Consider the following 24,833-nt stretch of genomic DNA (forward strand, 5'->3'; position numbering starts at 1 on the left):
TTCCATTTATATGTCACTTCTTTTGAAAGCAGCTTCTTGAGCTGTCAGATTTTGCTAGCTGGGAGTAGAATACCAATACCCTGTTGTAGTGGAGCTTAAAAGACGCCTTACTTCTCAGAAGATTTGGACTTGAAGCTGTTGATAATTACCTAATGATTTTGTCTGCTAGATACTTTTATGTTATTGATCAATATCTAGATTCATCAAGCTCATTTTGCTTCAACTTCAGTAAATGTTACGCCAAAAAAATGAGCATATAAAACGTATCCCATTCTTTTCTCAATTTTGTTGTAAATTTTCTGTTTGGCTTTTTAACATGTTGGAGTAATTTTTTAAAGTAACTTTTTGAAGGCGCACTGTTTAGGCTTAAAGGTGACCCCTTTGCATAACTGTCTCAATGTTTTCTTCTAGAGCTTCTTTGTTCATTGTTATATTTTGTTAAAGCCTTTGGAGGGATGTCATAGACATTCATCATTCAGCCAGTCATAATCAGTTTATAGCTTATCACTAACTCAGGGGAGTAATGTGCAGTGTGTGTGTGTGTTGAGTAAATGTCTTGTTACTTAGTAAAGTCAATTTAACTGTCTTTACAAAGAGATGCTTATTGTACCTGAACATCTGCCTTCCCTTCAGTTAGTACCGATCCCACAAGGATAGAAATTGTTTTAATTTATTAAATTCTTAAGGGGAAAGGCGCAAAATGTCGCCCTTCAAAATTTTTAATGTGTTTCGAATCCTGAGAAAACTAATAAGTATTTTTGAAAAATTTAAATGCATAATGAAAGATTACGTTATTCCCGAGGGTCGAAAGTCCCTTAGAATAAATAAAAAGTTTCTTTTGAATAAAATATTTGCAATTAAAAATCACACTAAATTTTTTCTTTTATAAGTTTTCAGGGACTTTCGGCCCTCGGTAATAATGTAGTCTTTCATTCAGCATCTAAATTTTTCAAAAATACTTATTAGTTTTCTCAGGATTTGAAAAAATTAATACATTTAAAACACATTAAAAATTGTGACAGGCGACATTTTGCGCCTTTCCCTTAATAAAGAAAAATTTCCTGTCCAGATGCGATTCGAGCTCAAAACCTTTGGGTCCAAAAGTAGGCCCTCCTACCACTGAGCTTACCACTTGGACTCAAATTTCTCTTAATTTCTCAAATTGACACCCTATATAAGTATTCACTTGATAGAAATTCATTATTTTATCTAACAATAAAATAGTGAAAACTTTTGTTTTCAAATACTTCATCAAAATTTATTATAAGTTAATAGGTTTGTTCTAGGAAGCAGTCAAACTAGTCAGAAACCGTCAGCAAACAGTTGGTCAGTGAGAAAACATAATACAGTCACCAGTGCTATCCCCGCTACTCGCGCTGGTCCACTATTCGCTGATGGTTTCAAACCGTTTGAAACTGATGCTAGAACAAACCTAATGTCACTACACCTGTTTCGGCAGAGTGTCTTTCTCAAGTGTCTGCAATTTAAAGTTTCTAACTGAATAGGTTGGGGAGTGAGGAGCTGTTTATCTCAATTTGGTCATTCTGAATTAGTTTATCTCAATTTGGTCATTCAGAATTATATCTGTATTTTTAAATTTATTGATTTCCATAGATTCTAATAAAGATAGCTTAAGGCCTTTATTTTGAATATGAAGAATTTGAAACTGTTCATTAAAAGAATGATTATGATCTAGAAGGTGAATTACATATAGTTCAGAGAAATAAGGAAAAAAAATATCGTGTTGGTGACACATCCCCCTCCAGGCTGAAACCAAATTTTTCGAGTAATATGGTCATCTATAATAATAACCTATATGTTTCCTGCAGCCGATTTTGATGATATACATAGTTATAAACAAATGAAGATCAAAAAACGGTAAATTTTTGCTTTTTTCGTCTCTTACTAAAAAATTGGGCATTTTAAACAAATTTGAGAGTAATAAACTCATAAACCGTATAAAAAACTTCAATATGGCGTTCGCTGAATATGTCTATCCTTATTGGTTACTTATAAAATTGCCAAATAGATCATAAATTTTGAGTTTTTATAAATATTCATAACTTATGTAAAAATTAACTTAGAACCTTCTTATTACATGGAATGCTGAGACTTATGGTGCTTAAATTACACCCTAAATTTCAAAGCAATTGGTCAAATAGTTTAAAAGTTATTTAATTTGTTTATCCAAAATTAATTTTTTTTGCAACACTGTAAGTCAGAAAATGATGAAGTTACAGTAATATTTTGGATAGTTTATGAAAGAAGAAAATTTACAGTATTAATTTAATTTAAAAAAAATGACAAAAAATAATTATAGATATTGCAAAATAATTTTGCAAAAACATGTGAATTAAAAAAATGGGGGGGCTAACTTTGTCCCTAAATGTCCTAGAACAGTTGTTTTTCTTTCTAAATGTGTATAAAAATTCAGTCTTTCTAAATATGAAAAAATAATTTTTCTACGGGTAACGGTTAAAAAGTTATTCTAATTGTTTATAAGTAAGCAAAAAATGGACATGTTTTTGCAAAATAATTTTACACTGTTTAAAATTATTTTTTGTCATTTATTTTTAATTAAGGGAATAGTATAAATGTTCTTCTTTCACAAACTGTCCGAAGTATTGTTGTAACCTCATAATTTTCTGACTTATAGTGTTGCAAAAAAAATGAATTTGGGAAAAATAAATTAAATAACTTTTAAACTATTTGACCAATTGCTTTGAAATTTAAAATATAATTTAAGTACAAGAAGTCTCGGCATTCCGCGTAATAAGAAGATTCTAAGTTAATTTTTACCTAAGTTACGAATATTTATAAAAACTCAATATTTATGACTTATTTTGCAATTTTCTAAGCAACCAATAAGGTTGGACATATTCAGCGAATGCCATATTGAAGTTTTTTATACGATTTATGAGTTTATTATTCTCAAATTTGTTTAAAGTGCTTAACTTTTTGGTAATAGACGAAAAAAGCGATAATTTACCGTTTTTCGATCTTCATTTGTTTATAACTATGTATATCATCAAAATCGGCTGCAGGAAACATATAGGTTAATAATATAGATGTGCATACTACTCAAAAAATTTGGTTTCGGCCTGGAGGGGGATGTGTCACGAGAAAAACCTTATTTCTCTGGACTAATACACACACTCTGTTTTTCTATTATTGAAAGCCCATCTGGTGTTTTGCTATACAATTGTCAAAGATCTCTCACTACTTCCTCTCAGATTACGTCGTGAAATCTCTGGTAATCTTTCTACATAAGTTGATTAACGCACATATTGATTGTCCAAGTCTATTGAGCCAAATTTATTGTAATGTTTCCTATTGAGCCCTACGCTATCATAAAACATTCAGAGTTTTTTACCACAGAACATCCTATGGTTTTCATAGCCCAGTCGATAGGTATACGGGATTATTGAATAATAGTAATGTTGATGTTTTCAATATTTCATTGGATCAATTGAAGAGATCTCTGGCTTTATGATGTTCATTATTGTAAAAACGTCTGTTTCATTATTGTTAATATGTCTTGTTAAATTTAGTGTTATATGTTATATTTGTTACATTTTATATTTTAGGTATATTGTGATTGTTTGTATTATTGCATTATATCTTTTTATGAATACAGTAATACCCCGCACTTACGCGATAGGTGGGACAGAGCGATAACCGCGTAAGTCAAATTCGCGTAAGTTAGGGTGTAGTTTCGCATATATATATATATATATATATATATATATATATATATATATATATATATATATATATATATATATATATATATATATATATGTATATAAATTATTTTAATTGGGACCAGAAGCTAAGAAAAATAGCATATACGAATATAAAATTGTCAATTTAATTTATTTTGATGTAGAAGGCTGCATAAAATCTAACAAAGAGACAACCCAAAGATTTGTTTTCTCCCGCAAAATTTCTTCATAACAGGCTAATGATCTTTTTATCCCTTGTTTGGTAGAAGAAATGCGATCTTTGTTATAGTTATATTTTCTAAAATTTGTAAGCACTTTTCAATTAGACTGAGACCTTCAGTCAAGTTTCCAACCGTTATTTGATCTTCAGTTTAAACTGGATCCAAACAAGCTCTTCAATATCTTTATTTATTTATTTATCTTGTTCTTCCTCATGCATTTCTATGAGGTCATCAATATTGTGGGAATTCAGCAGTTCTTCAACGTCATCACTAGCAACAACTTCTTTAATCGCATTACTAATTTCATAAAAACAGCAGACACCCACTCGCAGACAAAACTGTAGATAAGAAATACCTAATATGTACAAAATAAATTCTAGTGATGTGCTGATTTCGTTCGAAAAGTCCAAATATCTACATTGGATGAGCAATTATATATGTAGGCGGTAATTATATTTCATCGGTAATCGAGCGATTGTGTGGCGCTCAAATGACTAATCGACAAGATTTGAAAATCGCATAACTCTGGGTTCGCGTAAGTCGGGGTAGTGTAACTCGAGGTATTACTGTACTACTTTTATTGTGTTGATGCTATTATTATTATTATTTACTTTATAATTGTACTATTAATGGGGCTTTCCCGTATGATTAATAAAAAAATAAAATAAATAAATAAAAGATTCTGTCAGTTTGACAAATGTAACAGTCACCACATGTCAGTTTGTATACACCACTCTGTAATTGCTTTTTCTTTCTGGCTCTCATTGTTCTTAATGCACAATAATATCAACAGGAATAAAGTATACAAACTGACATACGGTGACTGATTATCCAAAAACTTACGTCTATCTAAGGCCGATGTCAGATTATGCGTTTCCGCCGCATCCGGTCAAAACGCATAGTGTGACAGATCAGTCCGGTTGCGTTGGAAACGGATGCGGTGGAAACGCTCCGGTTCGATGGGATGATGACAACTCACGTCTTTAAATGAGGCTTGCTACACTATGCGTTCTTGCCGTATCTACCGGACATCGCCGCAACTACCTGAGGCGACACCCAAAGACCAGAAGACCGAAATGCATCGACAACGACAACACAAGCATTCTTATGAAAGCAGTCAGACTGTGCGGTTCAAAGGCAGCGGTAGTAATAATATAGTGAAAATGTTCGACACCGATAAATTTATTACTTTCATTCAGGAGAAGCCAGCACTTTGGGATAAAAGTGCAAAAGAATATAGTGACAAGAATGCAAAGCGTGGATAGAAGTTGGCTTAACCCATTAACGGCTGAGACAATAAACAGAGGGAAATTTGACAATTTATTTATTAGATTGGATTAAAAACACATAAAATAAGACTTTATTACAACCAAAAAGTATTCTTTTCTCATGGAAGGAAAAAACAGTAATCTTAAAACTTGTGTATTAATAATACCGAGAGGTCAAAAATATCTATTCTCAGAAAACTTTCTATGAAAACAGGTATACTAAGTATTGAACTTTCAATGAAAACTAAATCACAAATTGTATTAAATCTTTACATAACCATCCGGGGCCATTGTCTTATCATATTGTCCCTCATAATTCCCAGCTATTACTAATATAGTGAATTCCAAAATTTCAACCCTTTTATGAACCACGGTATTCAAGGTAGCCTGATTTGCATATTTTGATTATAGTCCTTTTGCTTTGAAAAATCCTTTATGAAATGAAATACCTACAGAAATTTACCAATAAAGATTATTAACAGAGAACTACATACATAGACATATTAGTAGAATTATTCACCGAAATTTATTATAAATACCGGGAAAATTCCGAAAGAATTGCTAATTACTTTTCTGAGGTATGGAATGGCTTTGAACACAAAAAATCATGATTGTCAGTAAGAACAAAATTGAAGACGAAACAATCTAACTTAATTAAAAAACCATAGGAGAAAGTACCCAGATACAATTATTTGGGATGTGAGCTAAATAAACAATGGCACCGCAGCCTTGAAATACAACGATGCATTGAGATGACCAGAAGCCAAAAGCGCTTTTAATAAAATTAATTCAGTGCATATTATGCAATGGAAAACTGTGTGTCGAAATTAGAACTAGAATATTGAGAGGTTACCATGTGGTGTTATCGAAGAATGTGAAAAATATCATGGACACAACACGTAACAAATAGGGAAACACTAACAAAGATGAAAAAAGAAAAAGAAATATTCAACACTATGAAAGAAATAAAAATGAGTTACTTTGGTCACATACTAAGACATGAAATTGCAAACAACATTTCATAATATGTAATAGTTTTCAATTTTTTCAAACTTTTTTTCGTAAAATTAATAATAAAAAAGTTTCCCATATGTGTCTAACTTAAGTAGACACGATGTATATCGACTGATTTCTACGTACCTGAGTGTTACTGTCAATCTTTCCTCTGCACTTATTGAGTTTCTATATTTAGTACATATTTTCTTTCTATATGTGAGGTTGTAAGATTTCCACTAACTCCCTAATTCCCTCCGTAAGATTTCCTCCGCTTCCAATACAGAAATTGCTAACAATTTATTTTTCAAAATGTTTCGAGACATCGTTACGCGCTTACAAACTGCAAGAGACTAAACGCATAGTGTGACAGGTCAGTCCGGTTGCGTTGGATACGGATGCGGTTCCACCGCATCCGGTCAAAACGCATAGTGTGACAGATCGGTCCGGTTGCGTTGGAAACGCATGTGTTTCCACCGCATCCGGTCAAAACGCATGTGACATCGGCCTAACAGGCAAAACTGTTGACAAACGTATAGCAGAAACCAAAAGGAATTTGAACAACAGAAAATCGGATTCTAAGTAAGCATTTCACCTTCTAGATCATAATCATTGTTTTATTGTACAGTTTCAAATTTTTCATATTCAAAATAAAGGCCTTAAGCTATCTTTATTACAATCTATGTAGAGTAGAGTATTTATTGGTAATAATGTACAAATGTACTTTTACAGGTCAGCAATAATTAAAATTGTCTAAAATTACATTAAAAGTTGACAGTACTTCAGTAAAAAAAACCTATTACTAAAATTTAAAAACTAAACACTAATTAAATTACAGGACAAAACAAAATTTAGATCTGAAGTACTCCTCAAATGAGTAGAAAGCACCCATCAGAAGATAATTTTTAATTTGTCTCTTAAATTGGTTAAAATCAAGACTTTTAATAGATATTGGTATACAGTTATAAAATTTCAATGCTAGGTATCTGGTTCCATTTCTGGTCCTCTCAAGTCGACTGAAGTCTGGTACAAGGGCATCATGATTTCTAGTCTGATAAGTATGCTGTTGTGTTTTATACAGATCTACATTTTGATGAACATACAACAGGCACTGCATAATGTACACAGAAGGTAGTGTGAGAATCCTCAGGTTTCTGAAAGACTGCCTACAATCGTCCCGATAACCCTGACCTGTGATTATGCGAATACACTTTCTCTGCTGACCAAACACCTTATCTATATGGCAAGAGTGTCCCCAGGAAAGGATTGCGTAAGTTAGTCGTGAGTGAAAGTTGCTGTGATATGATGTAAGAAGGGTTTGAAGGGAGGTAACCTTAGATAGGTTTCTAAATAAAAAGAGTTGGCTTGAGAGCTTTTGGGAAAGTTTCAGTATGTGCCGTTCCCAAGTGAGTCCCTGATCAAGATAAACACCAAGAAATTTAGCTTCCTGTGAACAATCTGTTAAAATGGGATGTGTAATGGTGTTATGTCTTAGGGTAAAGTTCACTGTTTGTGATTTTGAGTTATTGAGAGAGAGACGATTTGCCAAAAACCATTGGAACAAATTGCTCTCTGTGGTCTCAAGATCAATATCACTGATTTGAGAAGGGTGGTAACTTTGATAGCATGTAGTATCATCAGCAAATAGGACTGTGCTTACCGGGCCCTCTTGTGAAAATCCCAAGTCATTTATATAAATGAGAAATAATATTGGACCTAGAACTGACCCTTGAGGCACTCCATACATCAAAGGTTTTTTATCAGATTTGAGCTGGTTAAAAAACACATATTGAAATCTATCTGATAGATAAGACTCAATCAATTGAATAGACATAGGATGAAAATTATAGGCATGTAATTTTTTAAGAAGAATACTATGAGTGACACAATCAAAAGCTTTAGTAAGATCAAGGAACGAGGCAAGGGTATCAAGAAAGTTTTCAAATCCTTCCAAAATACTGCCTGTAAAATGATCGATAGCAAGTGTTGTTGTTTTGTTTTTTCTAAATCCAAATTGCTGCACTGCAAAAAGCCGATTAGATTCAAAATAGTCATTGATCTGCTTCTTTAGGATTCTCTCAAACACTTTGGAAAGAATTGGCAAAAGAGAAATTGGACGAAAGTTATTATGATCATCAGCCGAACCTTTACGTTTAAAGAGAGGTATGACTTTCGCAGTTTTAAACACTGAAGGAAAAATGCAGGATGAAATTGAGTAGTTTATTAGTTTAGTTAAAGGTAAGCTAATGTTGTGTTTAATTGCCTTGATTATTTTTGTGTTCATTCCATCCGGGTCCTTGCTCTGGCTATTTTTTAATTCTTCAATTGCTTTTACAACTTCCTCCAAATTTGTTGGCTCAAATCTGAAGGAGCAATGATTAGAGGCGAATGAAGGAGCATGTGGTATAAAACTAAGGTATGTATTGAATGATTGGTCAGTATGATTAAGTGTATTTATTACATTTTCAGCAATACCACAGAAGAAATCATTAAAACTATTTGCATTGAGTGATGAATTTTTTATTGGTAAATTCTTACATCTTGAGTTTATTAGGGACCACATAGCCTGTTGACGGTTGTTAGAGTTTAATATAAAATCATCATTAGATTTAATCTTTGCCTTATGTATAGCATGTCTGTATTTTTTCCTATATTCTGAGAGTGTTTTCTTTGTCACTAAAACGGGGTCACTTTTATTTAAAGATGTCAAAAATTGTAGTTTCTCCCTCATAAGTTTCAAATCATCATTAAACCAAGATTTTTTTTTACATTGTTTACCTTGCTCAACAAGCCTAGATTTTTCAGGAAAAGACAGATTTATTGCCTGCGTTAAAATATCGATAAACATTTTAAACCTTGAGTCCACATCAATACATTCATTATCAATAAATTCAAAATTTTGTAAGCAAAGATTGTTATTTAAAGAGGCCAGTCCCATCTCTGTAATGGGCCTGTAGCTTATTCTAGATTTAGAAGTAGTTTGGGACACTTCACATTTAAACAATATGCCTTTGTGGTCTGAAGTGTGTGAAAGATCAACAGCTTCGGATTGCAACATGGTACTATTAATATTTGTAAATATGTTATCAAGACATCTATTATAACGGGTGTTAAATTTTATTGATTTTTTGAGGTTATAGGATCTAAAGAAATTGCACAGATCCAGGGCTGCAATATCCCTTTCATTGAAGTGCACATTGAAATCCCCTGTTATAATAAGAGGTTTATTTGTATTTAACTTTTTGAAAACTTTTGACATTGTATTGAAGAATTGATTTAAATCACCATCTGGGGTACGATACACAGTGACAAGTTGAATATCAAATTTTACCAAATGTACACCTGTTATTTCACAATGTTTTTCAAGAGACAAACTTTCAAGATTTAATGAAACAGAATCAAAGGTTTCTTTAATATATATACCTACACCCCCATGAGAGCCCACAGTCCTTGCAAAGCCAGAAATCATTCTGTAGTTCTTAATTTTAATTGAAAATAGTTCCTCAGATACTAGCCAGTGTTCATTTATACATAAGCAATCTGCTGATACTTCATTGAGGAGGACCTCCAGATCTAAGAAGGAGGTACGCAAACATTGTATATTACAGTGCAAAATAGTTTTTTGTGCTTTCTTAAAATTTCCTAAAATACCTTTATTATTATTATTATGTACAGGAACATTTACTGCACCACGGTTTTCTTCAGCGGATTCACTGAGGATCGAGGGCGTTGAACATGGAGAAAATGGTTTATGTTAGTTCCCAGTGGCCATAAATCAGATGACATTATGGCATCATTGTTTATCTCAGGAACTCCTACCTTAAAAGAGCTATATAGGTGGTTCTTTTTGGTAACCATCTTCTCACACACACAGTCCTGGTCAAGCTCATATTTTTTGAGAAAGTTGAAAACATCAGTTGCTTCAGTTTCAGGAGTAAAACCTGATATAAATACCCATGATTTAATTGGAGTAGGTGCTACAACCTTTAGTAGGTTATCAGTGTTAATGCCTTTCTTGGGACTTGGTCTTCTGTTTTGTTTTCTTTTTTTATATGACACCAGTTTGAAACCATCATTTTCAATCACTTCCTCTTGGATGACGGGAAGGATTTGTAACTCAGAAGAGACTTGTGAGTTTGGATTGGAATCATTGGCAATGTGGCTTTGATCTTGCTGAGTATTGTGATGCAATTGCGATTTTTGTTGTTTTTGATGTTGACTGACAGTGACATTTTTGACGACTTTGACGTTGTCATCTTTCACTCCTTCCACTGCAGTTTGCGAAACTGTCGGTAATACGGTGTTGCCAATGTCAACAAAATTTCCTGTTAGCTTTTTAGGGGATGGCTTTGGTGGCTTTCTAACCTCACTTCTTGCGATGTCCAGTTTTTCTAGAAGAATTACCTGATTTCTGTTCAGCAAATCGTTGTTTTCCACCAATAGCTTATTTTTTTCCTCCAGAAGTTTGATGATAATTTCATACAGACCCTTCTCTGTCTCCCAAAAATCGACACACCCATAAGCCGGAATGTGACGACAAGCTGCAGTCTTCTGAGTGGCTGCCTGAATTAAGCAGGATGAATGGAACGATTTTTCACATTTCCCGCATTGCACTGTGCAAGTTGAACTTTTCTTACAATGAAAACAGTAAATTTTCAACTTTTCGTCATGTTTTTCGCGTTGTTTTACAGACGCACTTGCCAAAACATTCCGACCGTCGGCCATCTTGGATTGATGGAAATCAATAAATTAAAAAATACGATAAATTCAGATATAATTCACATAGAAATCAATCAATTTAGATATAATTCTGAATGACCAATTTGAGACAAACAGCTTCCCGCTCCTCAACCTATTCAGTTAGAGGCTTCAAAGTGCAGACACATTAAATTACATCTCTTGAGAAAGGCACTCTGCTGAGAGAGCTATAAATAGTGATATTAACTTATAATAAATGTTGTCGAAATATTGAAAGCAAAAGTTTTCAGTGTTTTATTGTTGTATGTCTGCATAACGTGGAACCATATGGGAAACTTTTTTATTATCAATTTTACGAAAAATAGTTATTCATCATAAACTGCTCTGCATAGTCTAAAATCTAAGATGCAATCATCAGGTATTAAATTTTATTAATAGTATACGAGGTATGTCAAAAAATATGAATTTCGCTTAAGAGTAAAGTACCTTTATAGTTCACAATATTTCAATAAGAAGAATGTAATTGCATATTGAAACATAGTTTTTATTCCGAACAACTTTTTATAGTAACAATTTTCAATATTGTGAAAAATAAGGGTACTTTACAAGCAAAATTCATTGTTTTTAACATACCTCATATAAAATTGATCAAATTCAACATCTTATAATTGCATCTTAGTTGCTAGACTATGCAGAACTTTTTATAAAGAATAATTTTTTTTTTCGTAAAAGTAATAATATTAACGGAGTTATCTTATATATAAATCTCAGGAATGGCTGGACCCAATTAGCTAATTTTGATGTTGAATTATTTGTGAAAGTTCAGGGAAGGTTTATACGGTTTTATATAGTCATTTTAGTAGCCACCAAAATATTTACATCTATATGTATAAAATTCTCGTTTCACAGTGTTAGTTGCCGTATTCCTCGGAAACAGTTGGACCGGCTTTTATGAAATTTTTCAAGTGTATTCGGCAGGTCTGAGAATAGGTTGTTATCTATTTTTCATACCCGTAGGTCATAAGGCCGTTTGCCCATGACATCGTAACTCTCACAATAATGACGTGAAAAGTACGAAATTAGGCAGGTATACTCCCAGCTGAATTCTGAACAGAATCGTACTAAAATTTTTTCTCTAGCGTAAAGAACGAACGGCAAATTTCATAGTAGAGGTGTGTAACAGTTTAACTTTGGGACTCAAATTGGGCAAAATATGAATTTTTTAATTTTAAGAAATTTTCAAAAAATTGGTATCTACAAACTGAATTTTTTCTCACGAATCGTAAGCCTTATAAAAATTATGAGCACACCTATAGAACTAGCGGTAAATTTCATGAAAGAAAAGTGCAACATTTTATATTTTATACTCAAATTGTACAAAATATGAATTTTTTAATTTTTAGAAATTTGCAAAAAAATAGCTTTAAACGGAACTTTTCTGACGAACCGGAAGCAGGAGAAACATTCTGAGCACACAAAAAGAACAAGCAGCAAATTATAAAATTATTTAATTTTAATTCATTTTAATTAATTTTATTTAATTAAATTAAACAAAAAAAAATTAATAATTTCAAATATAATAAAAACAAATTTAAGATTGTAACTCTTACACTACAAACTTTATTTTGTTACTTATAACTAAACTATATTACGTCAAACATCATGCGTAATTGTATATTGTACGATAATTTTTAATTCCAGACAACTGTTCTTAATAACAATTTTCGATATTGTGAAATATACAGGTCCTTTACTCTTGAGCGAAATTCATATTTTATGAAATACCTCGTATACTGTTGATAAAATTTGATATCTAATACCTTTAAGAATACCTTTTTTTCGTAAAATTGATAATAAAAAAATGTTTCCCATATAGTTTCAAGTTGCGCAGACACACTTTTCAAGTATCACTTTGTAAAATAAACAAAATATTAAATTGTTAATTGTTAATAATTGTTTTTCTTAATAAATTATTTTCATTATTGTTAATGTAGACATTTTTATTTTTAGGAAAATCTTCAGATGAGGCTGGCAGCTCAAATCAAAATCAATTGGGATATACACTACATTCGCCAGGATATCTACCAAGTAGACCACATGGCCATTCAAGAAATTCATCCTTAGAGCTTCGATTGGGTCAATCCAATAGTTACAGCAGAAGCTCGCAGGATTTGCGTGGATTATCTGGCAGAGGGCATTCAAGAGCAGCTTCATTAGACCTAAGACATGCTAGAAATTCTTCAGCAGATCTTAATAAATTAATAAGGAATGATGTCGGATTGATATTTGGAGTAACAGCTTCTAGTTGGGCCGATCCTCTTAGGGTGCAGATTATAAAGGCACACCACAATTGGATAGTTGTGGCCTATGCCCACTTTGTTGTTTGTTACAGGTTAAAAGATTCTAGTGGTTGGCAGCAAGTATTTACCAGTCCATACATTGAAAGTTGCATTGAAAGAATTGCGATTAATGCTAAAATTGGTTCTACAGAAGCTTCAAAAATGGTTGCTATATCATATGGAAGCCAAGTTAGATTATGGGGTATTACTGATGTTGGTTCACGGACAAATATTGGCACCTTTAATTTGTGTGTTAGAGTAGAATATTTATTTTTCATAGGTAGTCAACTTGTTGCATTGTCCCCTTCAGGAAAGTTGGGAGTTTGGCATGCTATGACTCAACATTGGCAAACACAAGATGTTATGCCTATTGCTTCTTTTGATACTGCAGGCTCAATATTATTATTAGGGTGTAACAATGGCTGCATATACTATATCGATATGCAGAAATTTCCATTACGAATGAAAGACAACGATTTACTTGTAACAGAATTATATAAAGACCCGAACAATGAACCAGTAACTGCCATCTCAGTTTATCTTACCCCAAAAACAAACATTTGCGGCAACTGGATTGAGATTGCATATGGAACAACTTCAGGTGCAGTCAGACTTATAGTGCAGCATCCTGAGACTGTTGGTCATGGGCCTCAATTGTTTCAAACTTTTACAGTCCATCAAAGTCGAGTTATAAAAGTAACACTCTCTGAGAAATATCTTGTATCTGTTTGCTCTGAATATAATCACGTCAGAAGTTGGAGGGTAACAAGATTTCGGGGTATGCTCTCTACACAACCTGGATCAACCCCAGAAGCATCTTTTAAGATTGTATCTTTAGAAAACGTTGAACCAACAATGATCTATGGAGTTGCTAATGAGTGCGGGCCCTTTGGTGAACAAGATGATGAGCAAGTTTTTATCCAAAAAGTGGTGCCAGATTCTGACCAAATATTTGTTAGACTAGCGAGTAATGGAAAACGTATTTGTGTAATTAAAGCTGTAGATAATAGTACTGTAAGTGCTTTCTGTGTTCATGAATGTGAAGGGTCCAGTAGGATGGGTTCCAGACCAAGGAGGTTTATTTTTACTGGCCATTCAAATGGTTCCATTCAAATGTGGGACCTTACAACTGCTCTTGACATTTCTTATAAGTCTGATAGTAGTAGTATTAATCAAACTAACGGCGGTCCTAATATGGAAGAATTACTTCTTATGTTGGATCAGTGTGATATTAGTAACAGTTTGTGTTCAACTCCATGCATGTCTCCTTCTCCATATATGGCCGCTGCTTTACGACTGAAATCCAGTAATGTAGCATTTTTAAATCAGCAATTACATCAGGATAATGAAAAAGCTACAAACTCATCCTAAATCATTTATTTAATTTATTAAATGTCACTTTTTATTAAATATACTTCACTTCCGCGTTGAAACATGTCGTTGTCAATTCATCAATCTCACTTTGAACAGATCTCATTGTACCAAAATCTATCAATGGAAATGACTCCTTCAGGTTTAGTTGCTTTGCAATATTCATTTCTGTTTTGTGATTTAGGTAGACTGGATATACGAGGTATTGTTGTATAAAGGGTGTTTCACATAGACCACACGTTTTATCTGAAGACTTACATTTGAAAATACTCTGATTTGAAATCTGAAAATTACCCCTTTCGGAAAATATCACTTCCTGGAAACCCAGAAGTTACCTTCAACTTTTTTTGGAAGGATTTGGATAAAGTACCATACATCTAAAATTTATATTTTTTATTGATTCATCTCTTTTATAAAACTTTGATACATGGATAAGTTCATCGACACTCCTGGTCAAAAAAATCGGGACACTTGCATTTTGTATGTTTTTCTAAATTCTCTATATGTTAAGTGATTTAAATGGAGACGAAGTAAACATTAATAATAGAAATAGTTTATTTTAAACACTAAAAAAGTAATAATAGGAAAAATAAGTAATCGAAAAGAAAGTAATAATTAGTTTTTAACATTTAGTTACCTACAGTTGGCTGTTCTTTAGGTTTAGTCGGGTATTGCCTCCCCTACATTTACGGAGGCTTTCAATACGTCTAGGCATACTTGCAATAAGTTGCTGAATGTGTGCTTGCGGTGTATATTCCCATTCTTCAGTCAACACTATTTTCAGCTCTTGAATTGATTCTGGCAATGGTTGCCTCTTTCTAGTCTTTTTCCATAAAATGTCCCATAAATAATGGTCTAACGCTAACGGATTCGTGTCAGGACTACAAGCGAGCCAATCCCAAACGGGAATTCCGACAGTATTTAGGTAGTCCATAACGATTCCCGCAGTGTGTGGACGCGCATTATCCTGCATAAATATGAAATTTTCCCGACGAAAGGAGCGTAGGGGACAATATTATCCTTCAGATATTGTCGTATGTATCTATTTGCTGCTAGAGTTCCATGTTCGATGAAAATTAATTCGGTGCGTCCTTTGAAAGTAATACCCGCCCATACCATAACGGCGTTATGCGTAAGTAAAAATATGACTCATCAGAAAACATTACAACACTCCATTGGTGAACAGTCTAGTCTCTGTGATTATTCGTAAATCTCATCCTGTTAACTCGATGAGCTGTTGTTATTTTGGGGCATGTTACTGGCTTAAGAGAATGTAAGCCACTAACAAACGACTAGCTGAAGCATTTGACTTCCACAGCACACTGACTTACACGGTTATCGCCCTATAACCGTAGTCAAGCAGTGTTTACTGCGGTTATATTTTGGACGGGTGATCGCTTAAAAACAACTCATGTTGTTGCATTGCCTTATGTTTATTTTTAATTTTTGCTATTGTTTTAATAAATTTTTTTGGAAAGTAATGAATATTAAAATTAGTTCAATATTTAAATAAAATACAACTAAACTGTTTAAAATATATTTATTGCGTTGAAATCTACTACACCACTATTAGTCTAAGAGCTAGAGCCGAAAAATCATCGTCATAATTAATATGGAGTTTGGCATGTGAAATGTGTCTATTGTATATTGATAATTATGACCCCTTTCAGGCTAACACCTCAGTGGATACAGGAAGTAGCAATAAGGGATGAAAGGGGAAAGTTAGTGCAGTCATTAAAGGTTTTCACCTCCTATTCTGTTAAACCTCCATCGATTTGCATGAAAATTGGTGACTAGTTAGAACATACCTCAGGAAATAAAAATGATTTGGTGCCAACTTGCACTTTTACCCTGGGGGTGGATACCAGCCTTTCTCGGGGGTGAGAACGATTTTATTAAAACTAACCCCACAAATCGATAGAGGGACAAATTATAAGTAAAATTTGTTATATCATGTTATTAAAATAAATCAATACCTTTTGAGTTATTAAAGATCAAAGATTTGTCTGTTTAAGAGCACATGCGTGAAGTTACGGATGATAAAAAGAACATATTAATTAATTGTATGTTACTAAAATATTATTTCGATATTATAAATTTAGCAAAAGTGTATTCGAATATGTCAAATGTATCCATTATTGGACATATTCAGTTTATAATGAAAAAAAAATTCAATTAAATATCGAAATAATATAAAAATAATATTTTACTAACATACAATTAATTAACATGTTCTTTTTATCATCCGTAACTTCACGCATATGCTCTTAAATAGACAAATCTTTGATCTTTAATAACTCAAAAAGTATTGATTTATTTTTGTTATAAAATGAGTCAGGTGAGCTAACTAGCTAACTAAATGACCATCAACGATTATAAATTTATTCTTAATTACAGGACAATGGGAAATTTGACTGACATTATATTTTATAATTTTCTGACATTACAACTTCTATACTGTCATTACATAGAGTATGTACATATGTACAACTATAGAGCAACATCTACTTTTAACGTTGTATATTGTAACACTCTCCCTCAACGTGAAAAGTAGATAAGCCAAACAATTTTGGTTTCTTTCTAACACGCATATTGTAACGCTTAGATTCTTGAACACCATCATCGCTTCTTTCTTTTCTATTCACTTCTTGATTTTCACTCGTACTTTCTGCACTTTCCATATTCTTAGATTTCACAATTTCATTCATACCAGTTTTCACTTCTTCGGAGTTTTCATGTACACTAAAACATTCCGACTGATTCTGGTTCACTGATTCGGCTTTAACTTCAAAAATTCGCAAATTGCATGTAACCTCAGGTTTAAATCATACGTCGTGGCTCGATACGATTTTTCTTTCAGATGGAATCCATATTCTAAAACCATCCCTGTCATTCACGTAACCAACTAAATAACCATGTATCGCCTTGTCATCAAATTTACTGTGAAAATTTTTGTTTACGTGAACATAACATTCAGTGCCAAATATTCTTAAATGTTTCAAACTCCCAACTGGCTTTCCATACCACAATTCATGGGGACTTTTATTCTCAATTGATGATTTTCCTGTGCGATTCAGAAGATACACTGCAGTATTACATGCTTCTGCCCACAATTCTTTGGACAACTTACATGGGTTTAACATGGAACAAGCAAACTCTACAATGGTACGGTTTTCTCTTTCAGCAACACAATTCTGCTGAGGTGTATAGGGTGGAGTGATACAATGCTCTATACCTCTACTCGCAAGAAGTTCAGATACCTTTCTATTGTCAAACTCTCTCCCTCCATCACATCTCAGTTGCTTTACTACATGGCCATTTGTGTTTGCTTCATTTAAAAATTTTTCTAAGGTACATACCTCACTTTTGTGATTCATAAAGAAAACTTTCCGAAACTTACTAAAGTCATCTTTAAAACATACGTAATAACGTGCTCTTCCCAGTGATTCTATAGACATGGGTCCATTCACTTCTGCATGAATCTGCTCACCAGTGAGTTGTGGCCGATTGATCCTAGTTTTAAATGGCAATCTATGCATTTTTCCAATTGCACATCCATCGCAAAAGCTTTCTTTGCACCCATCAATGTCTATATTCATTTTCTTCAAGACCTTCTTTACGTGTTGCTTATGCTGATGACCAAATCTTTCATGATACACTTGTAACATATCTGTTGACCCTATTAAGTTTGCTTGAATGGGATTGGTCGGTTTCATAACACGTATATCAAGTGCATACAAGCCATTACTGAAGTACCCAGTCATTACAGATTCAAAAGTATTTTTATCATGTATATTTACACCTTTATCATCGAGTACTGTAACGAACCCTCTTTGTGCAGCAGCTTTCACAGAAAACAAATGAGCGCTTGCTTCAGGAACATAAAAAACATTCTTCAGTTCAGCATCTTTCCATTTATTATTCAGACGCGTTTGAATTTTCACCGTTCCTTGTCCATAGGCTAGCATACATACATCCTTACCAAGTGATATCTTTTCGGGTTCAGCAAACTCTGTATAAGATGAGAAATATTGCTTATCTGTAGTGATATGATTTGTGGCTCCACTGTCACAATACCATTTCCCAGCTTCAACACAATTGTTAGATGAGGCACTTAAAACAACAGACAAAAAACAGCATCATTACTTTTATTCTCGCCTAAATTCTCAACAGATTTTTTCAATGGACACTCTCTCGCCCAAGGGCCTAATTTCTTGCATCTGTGACAAGAAAATTTTTCTTTTGCACGATGTACATTTTTCTTTAACTTTGTAGTAGTTGTACTTCGGCTCTGTTTGTATTTTTCTGTCGGGCTAGTGCGTGCAACAAACGCAAAAGATTCTGTGGTACTTTGGTCACGTAATTCAATGGCACACAATTTCTCAATCAATAAATTCAAAATTTGATTCTTCGATGGTATCGTGTCCCACAAATCTTTGAAATTATCAAAGTCCTTACCCAAAGTTGATAAGATCCGACCATTTAACATTCTTTCGGATAAAACATTTTCATCATGCTTCAGCAATTCATCATTCAAATCTACAAACAGTTTCTGCAACTTCGCAACATGTGTGCTAATATCTTCTTTTTCATCACGCTGGACTCTAAAAAAGGCTTCAATTAACATGTTTAACCGTTACGTACTGCTACGTTTAAATCGCGCACGTAATTTGTCCCATATTTCACAAGCATGAGTACATGTCAACACCAGGTCGGCAACAGTTTTTCCTAGCTTACCTGCTAACAAACTTACCGCTTTTGCATCGTCTTTTAACCATTGTTGATGCTTCTCTACTTCCATTGAAGTTGAATTTCCAGCAACCTCGGGACACTTACACGTACCGTTCACAATGTCTTCAAGTGCATACGCTCGTAATAACATCGAAACGTGCCATTTCCATTTTGCCCAGTCTTCAGGACCCTCAAGTTTATCGACTTGAATTTTATAATCGTTATTGCTGGTCGCCATATTTTTTCACCTGTTCACAGTTCACGTGAATTGGGCCCGTAACCTGTTATAAAATGAGTTAGGTGAGCTAACTAAATGACCAAGAACGATTATAATTCACTCAATTACAGGACAATAGGAAACTTGACTGACATTATATTTTATAATTTTCTGACATTACAACTTCTATACTGTCATTACATAGAGTATGTACATATGTACAACTATAGAGCAACATCTACTTTTAACGTTGTATATTGTAACAATTTTAATAACATGATATAACAAATTTTACTTAAAATTGGTCCCTCTATCGATTTGTGGGGTTATTTTTAATACAATAGTTTTCACCCGCGGGAAGGGGTGGTATTCACCACCAGGGTAAAAGTGCAAGTGGCACCAAATCAGTTTTGTTTCTTGAGGTATGCTCTAACTAGTCACCAATTTTCATGCAAATCGATGGAGGTTTAACAAAATAGGAAGTGAAAACCTTTAATGACTGCACTAACTTTCCCCTTTCATCCCTTATTGCTACTTCCTGTATCCACTGAGGTGTCAGCAGGGCCGCCGCTAAAGTGTTGGTCGCCCGTGTGCAACTTAATATTTTTCCGCCCCCTTCCAACACTTTAGTCGTTTCAACGTAGGTACTAGTATTTAAAAAAAAATGCAGAAATAACGCGTATATGAATAATAATTACTCCGATCTCGACGTTACTATATTTAAATATATAGGCCTGGATCCCGCTTACCAAAAAAAGTTGATTAATAGCAAGCTGAAAAATTGTTAATAGCTTAACGGTGTCTATTCGGACAAACTTTGATGTATGGGGACACTGGAACAGGGGAAGTTATAATTGTGGAACAGGTTAAAAATTGGGAATGTCAGACTACGAAAACGTTCCATGTATTTTGTCGGACATAACTTCCAATTGAGTTGTTACCATTTCATTAAACTCTCATGCAGAAATCAGATTGGTGTTTATCACCAACTGGGCATTTTAATGAGTGGAACACGAAGAACATGTCAAATGACAGGAATCATGTTGGTTAGTAATATCAGTCAGATTTTTGCATGAGAATTTAATGAAAGGGTAACAAATCAATTGGATGCTCTGTTCGACAAAATACATGTTACGTTTTCGTAATCTGACGTTCCAAATTTTTAAACTGTTCCACAATTAAAACTTCCCCTGTTCTAGTGTTCCGGTACATCAAAGTTTGCCCGACTAGACACCGTTAAGCTATTAACAAGTTTTCAGCTTGCTATTAAATAACTTTTTTTTGGTACGCGGGACCCAGGCCTATTTGAAATACAGTAATGTGCAAAAGAAAAGCGTGTCTAAAATCATCAAATTCTCAACTTAGACGGAACTATAACCCTATCCATAGCAATACGTAAGCATAAAGGAACAATATCATAACAGCAACCGTCGAGTAATAAAAAAGATTTTTTTCAACCATCTGGTAATAAAAAAGACTTTTTTATTACTCATTGAGAGCAACTTAACAAGCACTTATCTAAATTCTCGGAAAGTATCCTATTGTCGTATCGTACTCTCTTAACAAATCATAAATGTTAAGAATTTGAAAAAATCGCATATGGGCCACGTAGATAAAAATATCTTAAAGTCCGAAATCCGCCAGCCACTTTGAACTAAAAAGCATTCCCGGAACTACTTTATGACTACAGCTGCAAAAGAGCAGTTCATATAATAAATAACATTTTCTGGCATTTTTGTTTAGATTGTTTGGGATATTAGAGTTTATAGAAATATCTGAATCATTACTATTTAATTTTTTGAATTTATTTTCGTTTTAAAAAAGTATTATCATCAGTGGCCTGCTTTTGGCCGCCCGTGTGCAATGCACACTTTGCACACATGGTAGCGGCGGCCCTGGGTGTCAGCCTGAAAGGGGTCATAATTATCAATATACAATAGACACATTTCACATGCCAAACTCCATATTACTTATGACGATGATTTTTCGGCTCTAGCTCTCCGTCTATATGTGGTAACAATGTTTTTTGAAAATATACATACAGGGTGTCCCGGAAAATAGTGCGTTCCTTAAGGGTATAGGTAGAAGGCACCATGTAGAACAAAAAACTCTTAACATTTTTTTCTAAATGCAACCGTTTGACCAAAAAATTAAAATGTATTTTGGTAGGCAAATTTAAATCTGACAACTATGTGCGGTACGCAAATTTAAGCATAGACAGTCCCATGTAAATAAATAGATAGAAGATAGATAGTAAACAGATAGTTTTAAAGAATCCTGTTTAGTGTCAATGCCGAAAATGTTTTCGAATAGTGAGTGTATTACCTATTATGTTATTAAACCTATGAATGGTGTTTGTGAAAGGTTACTTGAAACATCTATTCGGTATAATAATTATTTTCAAGTAAGTACAATTTAGTTATTTCAGTTCACAAGTAAACAAAGTACTGAGACATTATCTGGTGTATTTAAGTTCCACTGTAAACTATTAAAACTATGTAATTCAGTTAAAGCCCTCAGCAATACTCAGCATTCAACCCATTTAAACCTTACTAAATACATAATACTAGTTCAGTTAAAAGATGTGTTTTTATGTTAAAAGATGTGTAATTCGTTTAAAATTATGCAATATGTATTTCAATACATTTCAAAAGAAACTAATTTTAGTAAACAAATAGTAAATGCATAAGTATTACCTACTATTAGGTTGGATTATTTTAAATACTGTTAATCACAATCACAAACGAGTTCTTATTATGTTATTATTCCGTAGTGCGTACGATGTTGCCATTTATTAAAATTTCCAAACATTAAAATACAGGTATATGGAAAACAATGTTAACTTTTTTTTGGAAACGGTTAACTTTAGAAAAAAATGGTATAGGACTTTTTTTTTCCAAATTGTGTATTCTCTCCATACCTTAAAGGAACGCACTATTTTCCGGGACACACTGTATACGTATTGCGTTGAAATCATTCCTACTTGAATCACGCCTACATTATTTTTTTTTATTAATTTTTACTTCCAGAACATCAAAGCCACTATACACTGACAAAATTAAAAAAAAAACATACAAAATGCAAGTGTCCGAATTTTTTTGGTCAAGAGTGTATTTACAAAATAGTCACTTCAAAAATTTGTACAAACAGAAAGTAATGTCTTTTAGTATATTATATCGTAATCTGATTTCTAAATACATGGTGTTTATAAGTCCTACTCCGCTTTTTAAAATATCAACCCATATTATTTTTGTAAATCTTAAAATTAGTTTAAATTTAAAAAAAAATACCATATATATTTTAGGCTATAATAAACTTAATTATAATCTTTGTTGTATTATTACATTACCCATATCCTTTCAATGAACAAAATTATATAGGTACTCTAGGCAAAGGCTATAGCGAATAAGATGGTCAAAATGCCCCCGCATCGATTAGCCCCGCGATTTGGATATAAAATCATGGCTTCCCAGATGCCATAGAACCTCTTGAATCGAGAAAAGAAGATTTCTTCGTTTTTATTTTTTTAATGCAATTTTACTTCAAAAAATTCAAGAAGATACATCTTGAATTGAAAATTGGGCCTAGGAAAAAGTAATTTCTTATACAGTAATCCCTCGTTATCCGCGGACTCATCAACCGCGGTTTCACTTATCCGCGGTTGCGATATCTGTTGAATCTTTAATGAGAATATTTTATTATTTTTATATATTTTTTATAATTTGACCAGTCGCGTTAAATTACTCATGATACGCCACTGGCGCTTGTTCTTAGTAGTAATACTACGGCAATTTGTTTATAGTTCGGAAGGTTTAATGCCGGATTTATACTCAGCTATTGCCATTGCTGCTGCCGCTGACGGAAATATTGCCCGAAATACGATATCGACGCGAGTGAGGTGTTCACATCAGTTCCTCGCCAATGTCCTCACAACTCATTTAAATTAATTACCGAACGACTCAAAAGAATGGAATGTGACGACAGCATCGTCTTGCTCCCTTACTCACTTGCCGGCGGCAAGTGAGAGAGAGAGTATTGAATGTGAATGCTTACTCGCGCTCGCTCTGCCAGTCCTTTGACTTCCATCTCGAAAACCGACTTTTGAGGTAGCGCCATGCAATGGCAGTAGAATTAGCAGCGGCAGCGCGAGTGAGCTATTTACACATTCACGCTGCCCAATTCTTTGTCCAACAGGACTGAGTATAAATGCGGTATCAAATACCCAAGAATGTAGACGCGATCTCAGCGTCTTTATTTTTGTCGATATGATAATACTATGTCACAGATATGCAATTTCATCATATTTCTTTCCATGTATGTACTAATATACGTATCCAAATTGGAATTATATGTTATATTCTTCTTTGGATCATATGGATCTCTCGCCAACCCCGGTTTCACCAACCGCACCTTTCTCTTCGGAACGTAACCCCCATGGTTGAAGAGGGATTACTGTAGTTATTTATTTATTAAGCGCAACAGGCCTTGTAGGCCTAGGGCTAAAATGTTTACATTTCTGATTACATAAATAATGGGATTACTGTAGTACGGGATCCGAATAGGAGGTCGAAATGTACCCATCTGCTTGCTGGATGAAACATTTTCAACGAAAACTTTTCGTTTATAAATTCGCAAAGTCTGTGTGTTATTGCGTCGAAGCTCCTGTAATACCTAGAGCCGATTTACTGATGGACTCTTATGTAGTTTTGTCTTCTGAATTGAAATCTGAAAACGGCATTTCGAATTCTCTAACCATCTTCGAGATAACCGACCTCAAAGTCTAAAATGTGACGTCACAATCCTTTTATTTGCTTCCGACACACTAAACGTCATCTGAAATCGTTGCTATTAGTAAGTAGGCTAGTTTTAATCTAAATTTTTTAAGCAAAGCATAGGATATTTGGTATTTACATTAAAGTTTGACACTTCGTGAATGTCAAACTAAATTTTAAATTAGCTATTAATAAAATATAAATGACATTTTGTAGTGAATTTAATTATTATATAAAATAAATAAGATGTTTAAAAATACAATTTGAGTATATTTTTTGAAAGCAATAATGTATTAACAACAAAGGTTTGTACGAGTATACGGCCTCCCCTTTAATGATAGACTGTTTCATTTTTAGGCGAGCGGTAGCAACTCCTAAAATTACGTTATATCGACCACGAAAATAAACTTTAAGATGAATGATCAATTTTGGTGATTATCTTATTTTCGATACCGCTGAATCTGAATATGAAGTTTATTTTTATCTAGACTTGGTGGT

The 24,833-nt window shown here is 33.5% G+C and overlaps 1 protein-coding gene across 1 annotated transcript in view; it reads left to right on the forward strand.

The window, feature by feature from the left end:
* LOC114338269 (BTB/POZ domain-containing protein KCTD3) overlaps positions 1-22,891 on the forward strand; it is a 40,669-nt gene extending 17,778 nt beyond the window's left edge. Inside the window, exon 2 of the mRNA XM_028288863.2 lies at positions 12,916-22,891. Coding sequence (XP_028144664.1) covers positions 12,916-14,615 — 1,700 coding nt within the window. The 3' untranslated portion in view covers positions 14,616-22,891. The remainder of the gene's footprint in view (positions 1-12,915) is intronic.
* Positions 22,892-24,833: the final 1,942 nt, after the last annotated feature.

The sequence above is a fragment of the Diabrotica virgifera genome, chromosome 6 (assembly GCF_917563875.1).
Source record: "Diabrotica virgifera virgifera chromosome 6, PGI_DIABVI_V3a".
NCBI lineage: Eukaryota > Metazoa > Arthropoda > Insecta > Coleoptera > Chrysomelidae > Diabrotica > Diabrotica virgifera.